This window comes from Tupaia chinensis, unplaced genomic scaffold (genome assembly GCF_000334495.1).
Source record: "Tupaia chinensis unplaced genomic scaffold, TupChi_1.0 Scaffold000196_1, whole genome shotgun sequence".
In the NCBI taxonomy this organism is placed as follows: Eukaryota; Metazoa; Chordata; class Mammalia; order Scandentia; family Tupaiidae; genus Tupaia; species Tupaia belangeri.
This window is the reverse complement of record NW_006159671.1, coordinates 1,634,244-1,647,916: the sequence shown is the minus strand read 5'-3', so window position 1 is coordinate 1,647,916 and position 13,673 is coordinate 1,634,244. Positions and strand designations below refer to the sequence as shown.

Here is a 13,673-nt window from a genome sequence, read left to right as displayed (position 1 = left end):
AAAAATTAAAAGGGGAAAGGGAGCCACAACAGAGAAGTGGACTTCACAAGCTCAGTAGCTAATGAACAGGAAGCTGCCATGCAGGACCAAAAAAAAAAAATATATATATATATATATTCAAAAGAATTTCATTTGAAAGTCCTTAGGGACCACAAACCCTCACAAAAAGGACCCCACAGGGAAAGAATTAGCCACACGCATTTTCAATCCAAGAGCCCCAATTCTAGAAAGACCACAGCACCAGTTTTATGAGACCTTATGTGAGACAAAGATCTTTAACACTATGGCTTTTAAAATACGGTATCGAAAGGAAAAAAGCGAAACTGCTGCTTCTCACTACAGACTTCTCAGATTGGAGAAGGGGGACAAAAAAAAGTAAGAAGCTTTTATTTAGCTTTAATATAATGTTGAATTCATTGCTTATGTAAGATTTTTTTTCTTTTCTTGGGTCCCTGAAAGGGCTGAAATCACAGACACAATGAGATCCATATCTTTCCATAGTCTTCTCTGTCCATAGTGTCTCCATATCTGTGCATAAAATTTAGAATAATATTAAACATATTGGTTTTACTTAATAATTTTCAGTGCTAATTGAATGTTCACTTGATCCTAGGAAATTAAATATATATATTGTCCAATGGGCAGTACAGCTTTTGTTCTCACTTTATAAGTCCAGAATATTATCAATTAAGTAAGAGATAATGGATTTAAATAACTTCCCAAGATCACAGAGCTGGTAGCCTGCTTCCAGAATCCATGGTTCCAACCAATCCCTGTATTTTCCAGGTCACCACGTAGTTTTTCTTGATACATTTTAAAGGTTCCACAGAGTAGTTACCAATAATTTATTTCACTAATCCTTTTTCGTTATGTACCTAGGTTGTTTCTAATGTATTATTATTCTTTAAGACATCATCCTTTTAAGATAGTGCATGTGTCTTCAAGTATCAATTATGTGGCCATCCCTGATTATGCTCTCTGCAAATTTCTAAGAATGCTCAATGAAAAGATACAAATAACTTTTATGATTTTATTATTCCCATTTACACAGAAAAATCAGGGTTGTCCTAGTCACATAGCTAGTAAGTACTGGAAGCTGAGAATTGAACCTAGGTTTTGTGAGGCTAAACTGAGAACTGAAATGTTTATTTTTCTGTGTGAATGCCAGGAACCAATAAAGAACTAAGAAAATATTTACAGAAGGATAGTAGGGCAGGCTTTTGACGAGGTCTCAGACCTTCCTCAGTACAGTCACCCATGCTATCAATAATGCAGTGAGAACTGGGTGCTAAATGTTCTACTTCAACTGCAAGAAATAAGAAACAAGCCAGAACAAAAATATCCCCCAGAGACCAACCTAAGGTAAATAAGCCAAAAATTAGCTAAGCCTATTTCAGGAGCTAAATTAACTCACTCTTTACCCAGGGCAGAAATCTACTGCACAAGTTAATATGCTTGATAAGAAATTAAAATGTATATGGGGGGGCAGCAGATGGCATAATGGTTACATTGCTGGACTCCCACATAGTTGACCATGGTTGGTGTCCCGGACCCAGTGACAAAATTCATGCTGGGTAGGTTGGCATGCATGCCCAAGATCCTGAGAGAAGAATGGAGGAGAAGGTATTGCAGCATGGCTATCCCGCTGGGGACTGATTTCCCCTTTTCTGTCTTTCTGTCTTGCCAGATAGCGAAAACCTCTCTTAAAAAAAAGTATGTGGAAACAGAAATGCAAAAGAGAGAGAATGTGAGCTGCAAAAGATGACAGGAGTAAAAGGATCTTACACTTGAATAGTATACAGACAGGTTTAAGTGCTGGTAAAAACCAGGGACACTTCAGTAGCAAAAGGCGAATATAAGGTAAAAGCTTTAGCATTAACCTGCTGAGTGTCCTTGATGAAGAAGCCTACTATTTCTGAGTCTCAATTTTATTCCCTATTTAATTGAGGATAAAATCAGCAATAGCTATAATTTCTAGCACACCTACCGTGTGCCAGGCACTTTACCAAGTGACTTACACAGACTATCTTCGTTAACCTCGTAATAATATTACGAGGTGAACGCATTCATGTTCCTCTTTTTGTGACAAACTGAAGTTTGCAAACATTAAGTATATCTGACCCAGTGCCCTGCATGGGTCCTATAAATCGTGGGACCTCAGCATGAGCTAGTTCAACTTCTGAGATAACTTCCGAGACGGAGTTCGTAACCCCTAATATGTTTATCTTGTTCCTGCCTTAGGCACAACAAGGAAGTTGAAAGGAATAGATGAAACAATGAACATAATCAAACAGGGTTGAAAGGAATAGATGAAACAATGAACATAACAAATATTAGATTATGGCTCATTACTCACAGGACTACATAAGTTATTTGGCCCTCCATATAATCTGTTAGGTTTAAATGCCCTTGAGTACAGATAACGCAATCAAGAGGCAACAGTTTATAAACGGATTATAAATTTTGAGTTCAGTCATACATGGGTTAGAATCCCACTATCAACCGGCTAGATGCCACTCACCCACGTCCCTGTATATGTGCAGCAGAGAGGAACAAGTTGCATCGCCAGAAATAGCAAATGCAAAAGTTGAGACTCACAATCAACGTGTACTAAGTTAATGCAAGTTGAATTTTATAGGTGCAGATGTAGAATCAGAACTCAGACCTCTGACCTTGAGGCTAGTTTTCTTCTCATTGCCTCAGGCTGAATTTTTTAAATTTATTTTATTATTATTATTTTATACATTGAATTGCTATACATCATTTAGCTTGTAGAGAGAATTTACCCAACATGAAATACACCTTGGACCAGCCCAACTGAAAATACTCCTGTCCTTGCTTTACCCTTGCCTGTATTCTTGAATTTATTCCTTTGTATTTTCCCAGCCCCACATTATGAAGCAGAGCGTAAGCATTGATTCAATCACCTACATATTGAGCAGAGAAAAGGACAGTGGACAAATAAACAAGGCATAGGAAACTATAATCAATTTTTCCTGAGGTGTCACTGACCACAGGCCCTGGTCTAAGGTAATGCTTTGCCCAATTATGTATAATGTGAAAAGAATAAGAACTTTACAATAGGTACTACGGTACAATATCCAAGGGATTCGGTAAAAATGCAGACTTGTGGACTACCCAACACCAGTCTTCTCGACTTCACCTAGTTTGGGGAGGTAGTGCAGGAATCTATATTTTAATAAGAAGCTCATGTATTTTTTTTTTTAAACTCAAACACTTCATGTTACCAGTAGAGAAAGTCAACAGGCCAGAAATACCAATATAGGTAATACAAAAAGTGATTAATTATTACACAATAACTTCTACTCTACTGTCACTGGCTTTGGCTCAGATGTTCAAATACTTAAACAGCGTGTAAGCTCACCTGTTCTCTGTGAGAAATTCATGCAGGGTTCGATCATACAGGCTATGTGGGATGCAATTTGAGTTTTATCCTCAATTCTAATCACTGCACAAGGTACTTACCTTAGCTATTCTTCAGCTCACCATCTATAAGATGGGACTAAAATCCACCTCTTTTGTTTATTTTCAGTGTCAAAACAGTCATTTAAAAAGCCTGACACATGAGTAGTACACAATAAGGGGCTCATCATTAGTGAGAGCATCATCCTCACCACAGTATTACTATTGCCATTCTGTCTCCTTTAATTCTTGTATGTTTCATTTTAGGGAGTTCCAGAGGATGTAATGAGAATCCTTTGCATACATACTTTTTTTTTTAATTTAGAAAAACAAATTAAAATTAAATGTGTTTCAATAAAGATTTGTGTGCTAAGTTACCATTAAGCTTTTTTTTTTTCAGTTTGAGCAAGAATTTTTCAGCTCCACATGGTATAATACCTTCATGCCTCTCAGATGCAATACTTGCCACATTGATTTATTTTAATTAAGGACAAATTATTTACTAAATGTGACTTCATTTGCTCATAACATCACAAAAGACAAAAACAGTGGTGCAAATACTATTCATTTAATTGCACTGTGGAATATTTCGTGTAGTTAAACTTTGACTTTTTATTTTTTAGATTTTTGCCATAAGGTGTGTGTGCTCACTGAACAAAGAGACAGAGAGAGAGAGAGAGACAGTGAACAATCACCCCTTGCAGTGAACGAGCATATCACAATTCCCTCTCTTTCATTCTCTTCTCAAGATTTTGGGCAAGCATGCACACTTTCCCAGCATAAGTTTCAAGCTCCTGGGTCTGGGACTTGAACCATGTTGAGCCATGTCAGAATCCAGCACCTTAACCACCATGCCACCTCCTGGCCCCCAAACTTTGGTATGTTTTAAAGGGATACAGCTGCCTAAATACAGGCAGTACAACAATACATCAGTAAAGGTGGGGTATGATACAGAGACTCATTTAAAATTTTTTATTATCTAAATTCAGAAACCTTTAAACATAAAAAAAGGAAATAAGAGTTTTACTTAAATCTTCAGGATCAGCTAAATACACCCTCCACCTCATCTAATAACAGAGATAATAACTACAGCATCTCATTTTCATTTATCTCTGCTATGATATGAGAAGCATCATGCATGATAGTTCAGACTCAGAATAACACAACCCAGCAATTTTCACCCAATGAAACACATGGGAAAGCACATAGAAATATTCACTTTCACATGGCATAAACCCGTTGCCTTCACTGACGCCTTCCTTGGCAGTGAACATCAAATTTCATCTCTACAGAAACAGGTGGAGTTTTCCAATCAATAAGAGTGCTGAATTTCAGCACACAGTATCATGTGTAAACACCACATTTATTGCAAAGAGAAAGGTGCCCAGAATGGGATTTCACTAATACTAATTGGCTTATATTATCAGGTTTATGAATGATAATGTCCCTAATAAACCAACATTAGAATAAAATCCTAAGCACACCAATAAACCTGCTGCTGGAGTTATCGAATGTGCTTTTACGCAAGGAGCATGTGCTGCTCGTTTAGATTCCGTTGACGCAGCAGATTGGGATGACTCCGGTAGGTGTGTGTGATGCTGCCCAGTAGATGATAAGTGGGGCAGGTCAGTTCGTCAGGCTTTATCTCTAATTAGCACTAAAAACGCACAGTGCAAACAGTAACAGAGAAGACTTGACCTTGCTAAATTAGATGCATGGAAGGGAGGCGAAATGAAGCTCTATTTTCAAAGGGAGGAAAGCCTATTATGCAGTAATCAAAAAGTACCTACTTTGGGAGAGCCATATCCACCACCAAAACACAATGTATCAAGTTAAGCCATAGTTATACACACAGAGAAAGAGCTTTCCATTCTTTCTTAAGCAATCATCTTGCCCATCCTTCTCCCTCACCCCAAGAAAACAGGCTAGATTACCTTTCTCGCAGTGGTTTCCTGTGAATCCAGATGGACAGACACATGTGTTAGGAGCCACACATGTGCCACCGTATCTGCAGCCCTCCTCACAGAATGCTGTCAAACAGAACAGAGGACTTCTCTGAGATAAAGTGCAGTAAAGGAGATCACAGACTCTACCATCAGCCCTGAGGCCATTTTAAAATTTGTATGTCCACAGGGCACATGAGCTAGTCAGAGACGGGAAGGAATGGAAGGAAAAAGCACCCCATAATTGGGAATTGGGAGGAGAGGGCCACACTGAACTCCTGTCTCCATTCCTCCATTCTGTTGGTATGTATGCACATGCACCCAGCATAGTTTCAAGCCACCCACCCGCTCCAGTGTTCAAACAGCACAGCTGGCCATGCGGGTTCCAGCTCCCTTAACCACTAGGTCATGGTGCCAGGAACTGTCTGAAACAATTGTGTTCTTTGTTGCATAGGGAATATACATCTGTTTGATATATTTTAAAATTTTCAAACACAAAAGGAAGTAACTGTAATAATACTTATTCCACTAGTTTATATAAAGTCGATACACAGTGGCTAGAAAGTGTTCAGCACAGGGCTGACACGTGCTCAGTGGTGGCTGGTGCTGGCAGCTGTCACCATTGCTGGTATAATTATTACTGATAAACATGAAATCAAATAGACTAAAATTGAATAACTAGAAAGAGTAAGTCGGAGTAAAGGCAACAGCTTTTATAAAGTTCACACTTGTAACTTATTCTTTTTTTACTTAATATCTTTTATAAGAATTAAAAACTTATTTTTAAAATAATATTTTTGGGGGCCAGCAGCTGGCATGGTAGTAAAGGTGCTGGACCCCTACATGGCCGATTGTAGTTCAAGTCCCAGAGCTGGCAGGACTCACTCTTTCTCTTTACCTTTCTATTTCAATTTCTCTCTGGTCAAATTGAATAATAATAATATTAATAACAATAATTAAGAAAATTAAATACTTTTAAAAATAATATTTTGATAGCTAATATAATTTTTGATAGATAAAGTTAATTAACTCTGTACTTTTACAGATTTAAGTTATTTAAAATATTTAGATAAAAAAAGCAATGCTTCATCTATATAGCTAAAATGCTTAGCTATATACCCTCTTTCCCCCTAGTTATTCTTTTACTGAAAACGCTTTAATGTGGAAGTGCAGTTTGAAAAGGTATAGACTTCCTTAAGCCTATGGATAAGCACGGCAAAGTTATCCCAAATTCAAGTTAGTGCAAACCTGCCCCATTTCCAGATTCACTGAGTTCCCCTCATTACACAGTCACATAGAATAGCACGGCACAGTTCCATATGGCTCTCTGTGGCTGTATTAATTACAACTGTACATTGATAAATAATTCACTACCATGCCTATCTCACCCATTAAGACCCATAAGAACAAGCGTGTATGATTTTGCTCACTATTGTATTCTAGTCTCAGTATTTGATCACACAGTGGATGCTCAAAAAATATTTGCCAAATGAATTATCTGCATTTTCTAGCTGTTTCTGATAGAAAACACTTTCTCGACAATTCTGCAACCCTTCCACTCCGAATAACTCATCATCAAACCTGACTGAAGAAGCCATAATTTAGTGTACAAAACCTGCAAATTTCTAATTAAACAGGATGATTGCAATTGTTAACCCTGAATTTTTTTATTCACACGCAAGCTAGGTGAGCAAATGTTTTACATTTTAATTATAGTTTGGAAATATCACCTTGGAAAAATGTCATGGTTCTATTTTGCTATCATCACATAATTAATATAGGTCTAACTTTAAAAAGCTCATGTGGCATGTTTAGACAGTTGAACAGCAATCTAGATCTGGAGGACTTTTTACAGTATTATTGTTTTCCATATCATTTAATAACTATTGGATGCTTTAACAGTCTGCAGTTTTATCAATTAATTATTATGTGTTTCTTTGCCTCTGGAATTCAAATACTATTTTCTATTTCCAGCATGTTAAGACACTTAACCTATGCAAAAAGATTTAGATGATATCTGCATTGGTGTGTTCATCTCTCCCTTCCTTCCTTCCTCTCTCTCTCTCTCTCTCTCTCTCTCTCTCTCTCACACACACACACACACACACACACACACACACGCGTATATGAAATCCGTTGTACCATAAATTATAAGTTGTGGGCTCCAGTGATTGGCACTTCAAATAAGACACTTAAAGTGTAACTCTGCCTCACAGTTAATAACAGAACTATAAACTGTTTTGCAAGCCAAAAATGACATATAAAAAGCTAGTAAGAAGTTTCAAGTGCACCAAAAGAAGGCAGGGACTTGAAAATAGATAAATCAATTTGGGTTTCTTTAGTGCACAGTTAAAACTTTACTGTCTCTATATCCTGAAGACCTGGTTAGGAGACTCGGTGCCAATTCCTAATAGGTATGCACTCTTAATTTATAAAACTCTTAGAAATAATAATAGGTGAGAACATGACATGTTTGTATCAAAGAATGTGCAGATCTCATAATAAATAGAATACTATGAAGATGAAATGAGTATCTATAAGGAACTTAGAATGGTGCTTGGCACATACTGTTATGTATGTGGTATGTTAAATAAAATGAATCGATAGCAACATTGTATGACTATGAAGAATAGACCAAGAGTAAGTTGTCTAATACCCAAACAACCTAAACCCATCCTAGCAGGTGTTAGGCTTCACCAAGATGGGTTTAAGATATCCCTTATTCTTATGCTTGATTTAGCTTCTAATAAGGGTAGCATTATCCTTATCATGGAAATGTCTGGAGAGTGTTATTGTTTCCATATGAATATGGTTCATTTGAGGCTCATAAATGAAGGGTCCTGCCTAAGATAAGATTGGGTCAGAGTCAAGCTAAGACATGTTTACCTTGAAAACCTTACCTGTTCTTTACATGTTACAGGGCAGGTGCATCTATAATCTGGTATTCATATGGGGCAGGCTTATTCTTTTTTTAGTAGCTCCATAAAGGCTAAGGGAATTAACTAAAATTAAAAGAAAAAAAAAAAACATCCAAATTGTACATATTGTTGGGCCAGCTTGATGGCATGGTAGTGAAGGCAACTGGATTCTGCATGGTCAACTACACAACTCGAGTACCAGAACCAGTAGCTTGAAAAACACACTGGGCATACATTTGTGCATACCCAAAAAATCCAGAGGGGAGAATGGAGAAGGATTGCAGTGTGGCCATCCCCAGGGTGGAGATAATCAATCAATCTCTCTCTCTCTCTCTCTCTCTCTCTCTGTCTCTCTCTCTCTCTCCGGCAAGTGTATATACCCTACAGCAAAACAAGAAGAAAAAGAAAAACAAAAATATACACCTTGCATTAAAGGCTTGAGATAGGGAGTCATTCACGTTTCTAGACTTATTATCTCAGCTTTATTGTGTCAGCACCTAGTCACACTTTTCCTAATATAGACAGCCATCATTTTTCATTGAAATTTATCCAGAATAAACAAGAAATGTATTACCTGCTTGAATCTTAGACAACACAAAAATGTAATTTCAAAAACACAAAAGCATATAAAAGAAAGAATGTGTCACCTAAAATTTAAATGACTTTGAAGAAGCCAAGATCAATGTGAGTTTTCTTTGAGTATCTCATAAAACATTAAAGCATACTGTTTTCTCCTAGTCTAAAGACTGTGGGCAGATTATTCGTATCTGGATAGGCTCTACTTGATCAACTATGAGCTCAACATTTCTGACATTCACAGGGCCTGGAATAGGTATTAATTAGCTGCCGGCTGAACCAAAACAAGAAGCCAGATGGCTACTCTGTTCCCTTTGTGGCTTGTGACAATAGAACCTGGTAGAAACTGCATGGTCCAAATCTCTGTCCCCTGTTTCTGACCCATATGACCTGTAGCCAATCACTTCACCCTGCTGTACCTCAATTTTCTCAAAAGCAAAACAGAGGCAGAGCATTGACAGGACAGGGAGGTGTGGTGTAATCTGTTGAAGATACTGTGATCAACTGGACTGGGGAGAAATGTTCACATATTGAAGTGTTCACTTCATAAGCTAAACAATGCCATTGAATGTATATAAAAAATAAATTTATTTTTAAAAAAAGCAAAACAGTAATAATAATACTGATAACACCCATGTTGTGAGGGTTACATTGCCAACATAAATCATCTCACACGGGGCATGGCAGGTGGAAAGTGTTCAAGAACTGGACATGGCTCCTTTTATTGTTTGTTTGGTTATCCCTGCGATTCTGCTTTTCCAGATGACAACACCATTATGAATCAATTTCTCTTCTCGATTCTGGAGATGCCGCAGTGAGCGCGGCTGAAAACACCTCTGTGTCAGGGAACTGCTTTAGTCAGGGCTCACTGTCACCCCTTCCTTCACTTGGCAGCCTTCCTAGTGTCACGTGGTCCTCAGTGGAGTCTGGAATCATAAGTTTGCTGCAAACTAAGAGAAACTCAGGCACTAGACTTCACTGCTACTCTGCCTCTTTATCCAGACGCTGAAGCAGGGCATAAATAGACTGTGGGTGCACAGTGAGATTACAAATCAGAATCTGTTATTGTCGAAACGTTGGATTGGATCAGCTCCACTGGCATGCCTCTAGAATATTATTATTATTATTATTATTATTATTATTATTATTATTTGGAGAGGTTTTTGCTATAGGGTGGGTGCACTCACCAGACAGACAGAGAGACAGAAAGCAAGAAATTACCCCCTCAGAGGGGATGGCCACGCCGCGATCCCTTCTCCTCTATTCTCCTCTTGGGATCTTGGGCACACACGCACACGTGCCCGGCATGAGTTTAAGCCACCGGGTCTGGGACTCGAACCGCAGTCGACTACGTGGGAGTCCAACGACATAGCCATTACGCTAACTGCTGGTCCCCGCATGCCTCTAGTTTTGAAAGGACTCTTTTCAATGTACAAGAACACAAAATCACAAAAATCAAAGTCGGGAGTGATTTGATTCACAAAAAGAGTACTTTTTATATGAAAAAATTCTTAGCATGTAAAATAAAACAGGCATTAAGAGGGACAAAATGAGAAGGTGGTTTTGCAGTTGCCATGCTAGTGAATGCCAGGTATCACTGACATGTGCTCATTGGACAAAAATAGGTTAGCCTAGAAAAAAGTAGTAGGCCTTAATATTCTAAGTACTTACCATTATCCACTTAAATACACTGGCATGTATGTATTTCCTAGGGACACCCTGATTCCTTACAAAACAAGTAAACACAAAGTCTCTGCACGAGCTGTTAAAAGGAAACCCTTTTCCTCCTTCTTGGTTTCCTTATGGAAGGATTTTTCATATGCTCATTTCTGACCTCTCTGCCCATTTTGTTCACTCCACCCCTTGGGAGGTAGAAAGATTTATTTTGTTGGAAAATTTGTAAAAGATATATATCAGGATGTTTCTTAGGTGGGAGAAGGGCTTGACCAGAAAGTACCATATGACGAAAAGTAGGTCATTGTTACAGTCTAGCTTTATCTTGGGTAGTGCATGAGCAGGTGTAAATTACATTGTTAAAAATAACTTCCGATTGGGACCAGCAGTTAGCATAATGGCTATGTCGCTGGATTCCCATATAGTCAACGGCTGTTCGAGTCCCAGACCTGGCGGCTTAAACTCACGTCAGGCGCGTGTGCGTGCATGCCCAAGATCCCAAGAGGAGAATGGAGGGGAAGGGACTGCGGCATGGCCATCCACCCAGGGGGTTGATTTCTCGCTTTCTATCTCTCTTTCTGGTGAGCACACGCGCTCTATAGCAAGGTGGACCACGCGCCTTTAAAACAAAAACCCCTACAAAAAAAAAAAAAAAAAAAAAACTTCTGGGACCAGCAGGTAGTGTATTGGTTAAGAAGCTGGACTCCCAGATGGTGGATTGAGGTTTGAGTCATGGATGTGATGGCTTGAAAATCATACAGAGCGCATTCTCTTCCCAGAAAGAAAATGGAGGGAAGGGGATTGTGGAGTGGCCATTCCCCCTGGGGAGTCATTTCTTACTTTCCCTCTCACTGTCTTTGGCTAACACACATGCCTTAAGGCAAACCCCTGAAAAGAATTTCAACTTATTTAAATAAAAAATAGTTGGCCCTATGGACAATGGTTACAAAATGTCATAAATCAAGTGCATAATTAATTTGACCCGTGTGTACCCAAAAGCCAGAAAGAGAGGAGATCTTCCAACTCTGTTCATGGTCAGCAGAGCAGCAGGCCCCATCATCGTGCCCACCCTGCTGCAATCTTGGGAGTGAGCGACCTTCTGACAGCATTTTCCTCACTTCCTCGGTGACACTTTCCTCCCTGGGGCTCTGCAGGTAAATCAGTCCCTCGTGGTACTCACTACTAGCAAGCCAGTTTGGTTTACAAACATAAACTCATGTTGGCCCACCCAGCTCTGTCAGTAATAAGGGTGATATCGAGTTGCAGTCATGGTCACAGAGTTCCTGACTCCTTGCCAGAGCAGCCCGGATGGCCTCCCAGAACCGTGACCCAGCTGCTGCCAGTGCGGCTGCCCCGCTCACTCACACTGGAGCTGAACCCAGTGGGAGGTGGGGGGGAGCACCAGGCCCCATGGACAAGAGGCTGCAGCAGGAGCTGATGACCCTCATGATATCTGGAGACAAAGGAAGCTCTGCTTTCCCTTATTCAGACAACTTTTTCAAATGGATAGGGACCATCCATGGAGCAGTTGGCACGGCATACGAAGGCCTGAGGCATCAGTTGTCCCTCCAGTTCTCAGTGGCTACCCTTACAATGCACCCACGGTGATGCTCCTCACGCCCTGCTTCCACCCCAGTGTGGGCACCCAGGGTAACATCTAGCCGGACAGCCTGAAGGACAAGTGGTCCGCCCTGTACGACATGTGGACCATCCTGTTCTCCATCTGGAGCCTGCTCGGAGAACCCAACCTCAATAGCCTTTTGGACACACAGGCCGCAGAACTCTGGAAAAATCCCACAGCCTTTAAGAAGCAACTGCGAGAAATGTACTCCCAGCAGTTTTCCAGCCAGGAGCCCTGAGCCAGGCAGTCGGCCTCTTAGCTTTTCCTTAGTTGGCCTGTCCTTGATTTCTGCTAGGACTCTGTACCTGGAGCTATGGTGGTATTTTTGTTTTGTTTTTGTTTTTTGTTATTTTTTTTTTCCATTTTTAAATTGCCTGTTTGAGCCCTTGTGTCACACATTTTAAAAATGTGCTTTAGTTTTTGTACAAAAATAAAAAAGTAATAAGGGTGACATCATCACCTCTATTGATATTTTTTGGTTTGCTCCCCACCTTGTTTAGAACACATATTTATCACAGGCCCCTCAAACATTTTGGTTATCATGGGGCAAGGGTGGGAGAGGGCATGGCTGTCGCTTGGTGGGTGGAGGCCAGAGATGTTTCTAAACATCCTACAATGCACAGACATGCCCTGTACAAAAATACATCTGGTCTGAAATGCCAGCAGTGGTGAGGTTGGAAAACTCTGCTCCTGTTCATGAAGAATATTATTAAATGTCTCCTGGAGCAAAATTCCGTTACTGTAATCTTTTTCCTACTTCATCTCTCTCAATTTCCCCTACCCCCTCCAAAAAAAAGCCCACAAAACAAAACAAACAAACAAACACAAACAGTGTAAAATATAGAGAAAAGAATGAGAGGCCAGGTGCTGGTGCAGCAGTAACACCACAGGACCTGTGTGGAGAAGGTCTGAGGTTCGCATCCTGGGCCCTCCATGAGCACACTATGGGGATGCGGTTTGAGACCTAAACCAGCTGAGATGGGGGTGGGCTACAATATCAGGATCCTACTGGGCGTTTTTTTTCTCTGTATCTCTCAAGGAAGAAATAAATAGGTAAACTTTCAAAAAAAGATAAGAGTAGAAATAAATCAGTTGGCTAGCATATAATACAAAAGTCCAGATGTATAGAATTCTTGTTTTTCATATGATCCTTTTGTCTCAAGCACACAATATATTACATGACTTAATATTTAATTATTTGCCTCAGAAAGAGTCTTCGACACTATCACTATATGATTATATCAGCAGCTCCATTAAACTTTCCTATTCTTCTCTACACTACTACTACTACTACTACTAATATAACAATAATATTAACAGCAACCAGGCACTGTGAAAAGAACCTTCCAGTAGTAATTCCAACTGCCCTTAGAGTAATGCTGTCATATCATACTCATTATTAGATATAATTATGACAGATATGGTGTGGGGAAGTTAAGCTAGCTATCAGAGGTCCCAGGGCTATTAAGAAGCACCCTGGCTTTCAAGTCCTAAGTCTTAACCACATCACTCAGCTGT

At 39.6% G+C, this 13,673-nt stretch overlaps 1 protein-coding gene and 1 pseudogene across 1 annotated transcript in view; one reads left to right on the top strand and one right to left on the bottom strand.

The window, feature by feature from the left end:
* NELL1 (neural EGFL like 1) overlaps positions 1–13,673 on the bottom strand; it is a gene marked incomplete in the record, with an annotated part of 909,119 nt that overhangs the window by 196,839 nt on the left and 698,607 nt on the right. Inside the window, 1 exon segment of the mRNA XM_027771205.1 lies at positions 5,358–5,453. Within this exon segment, the coding sequence (XP_027627006.1) occupies positions 5,358–5,453 (96 nt within the window).
* On the top strand, positions 11,843–12,393 carry LOC102494327 (ubiquitin-conjugating enzyme E2 C pseudogene; annotated as a pseudogene).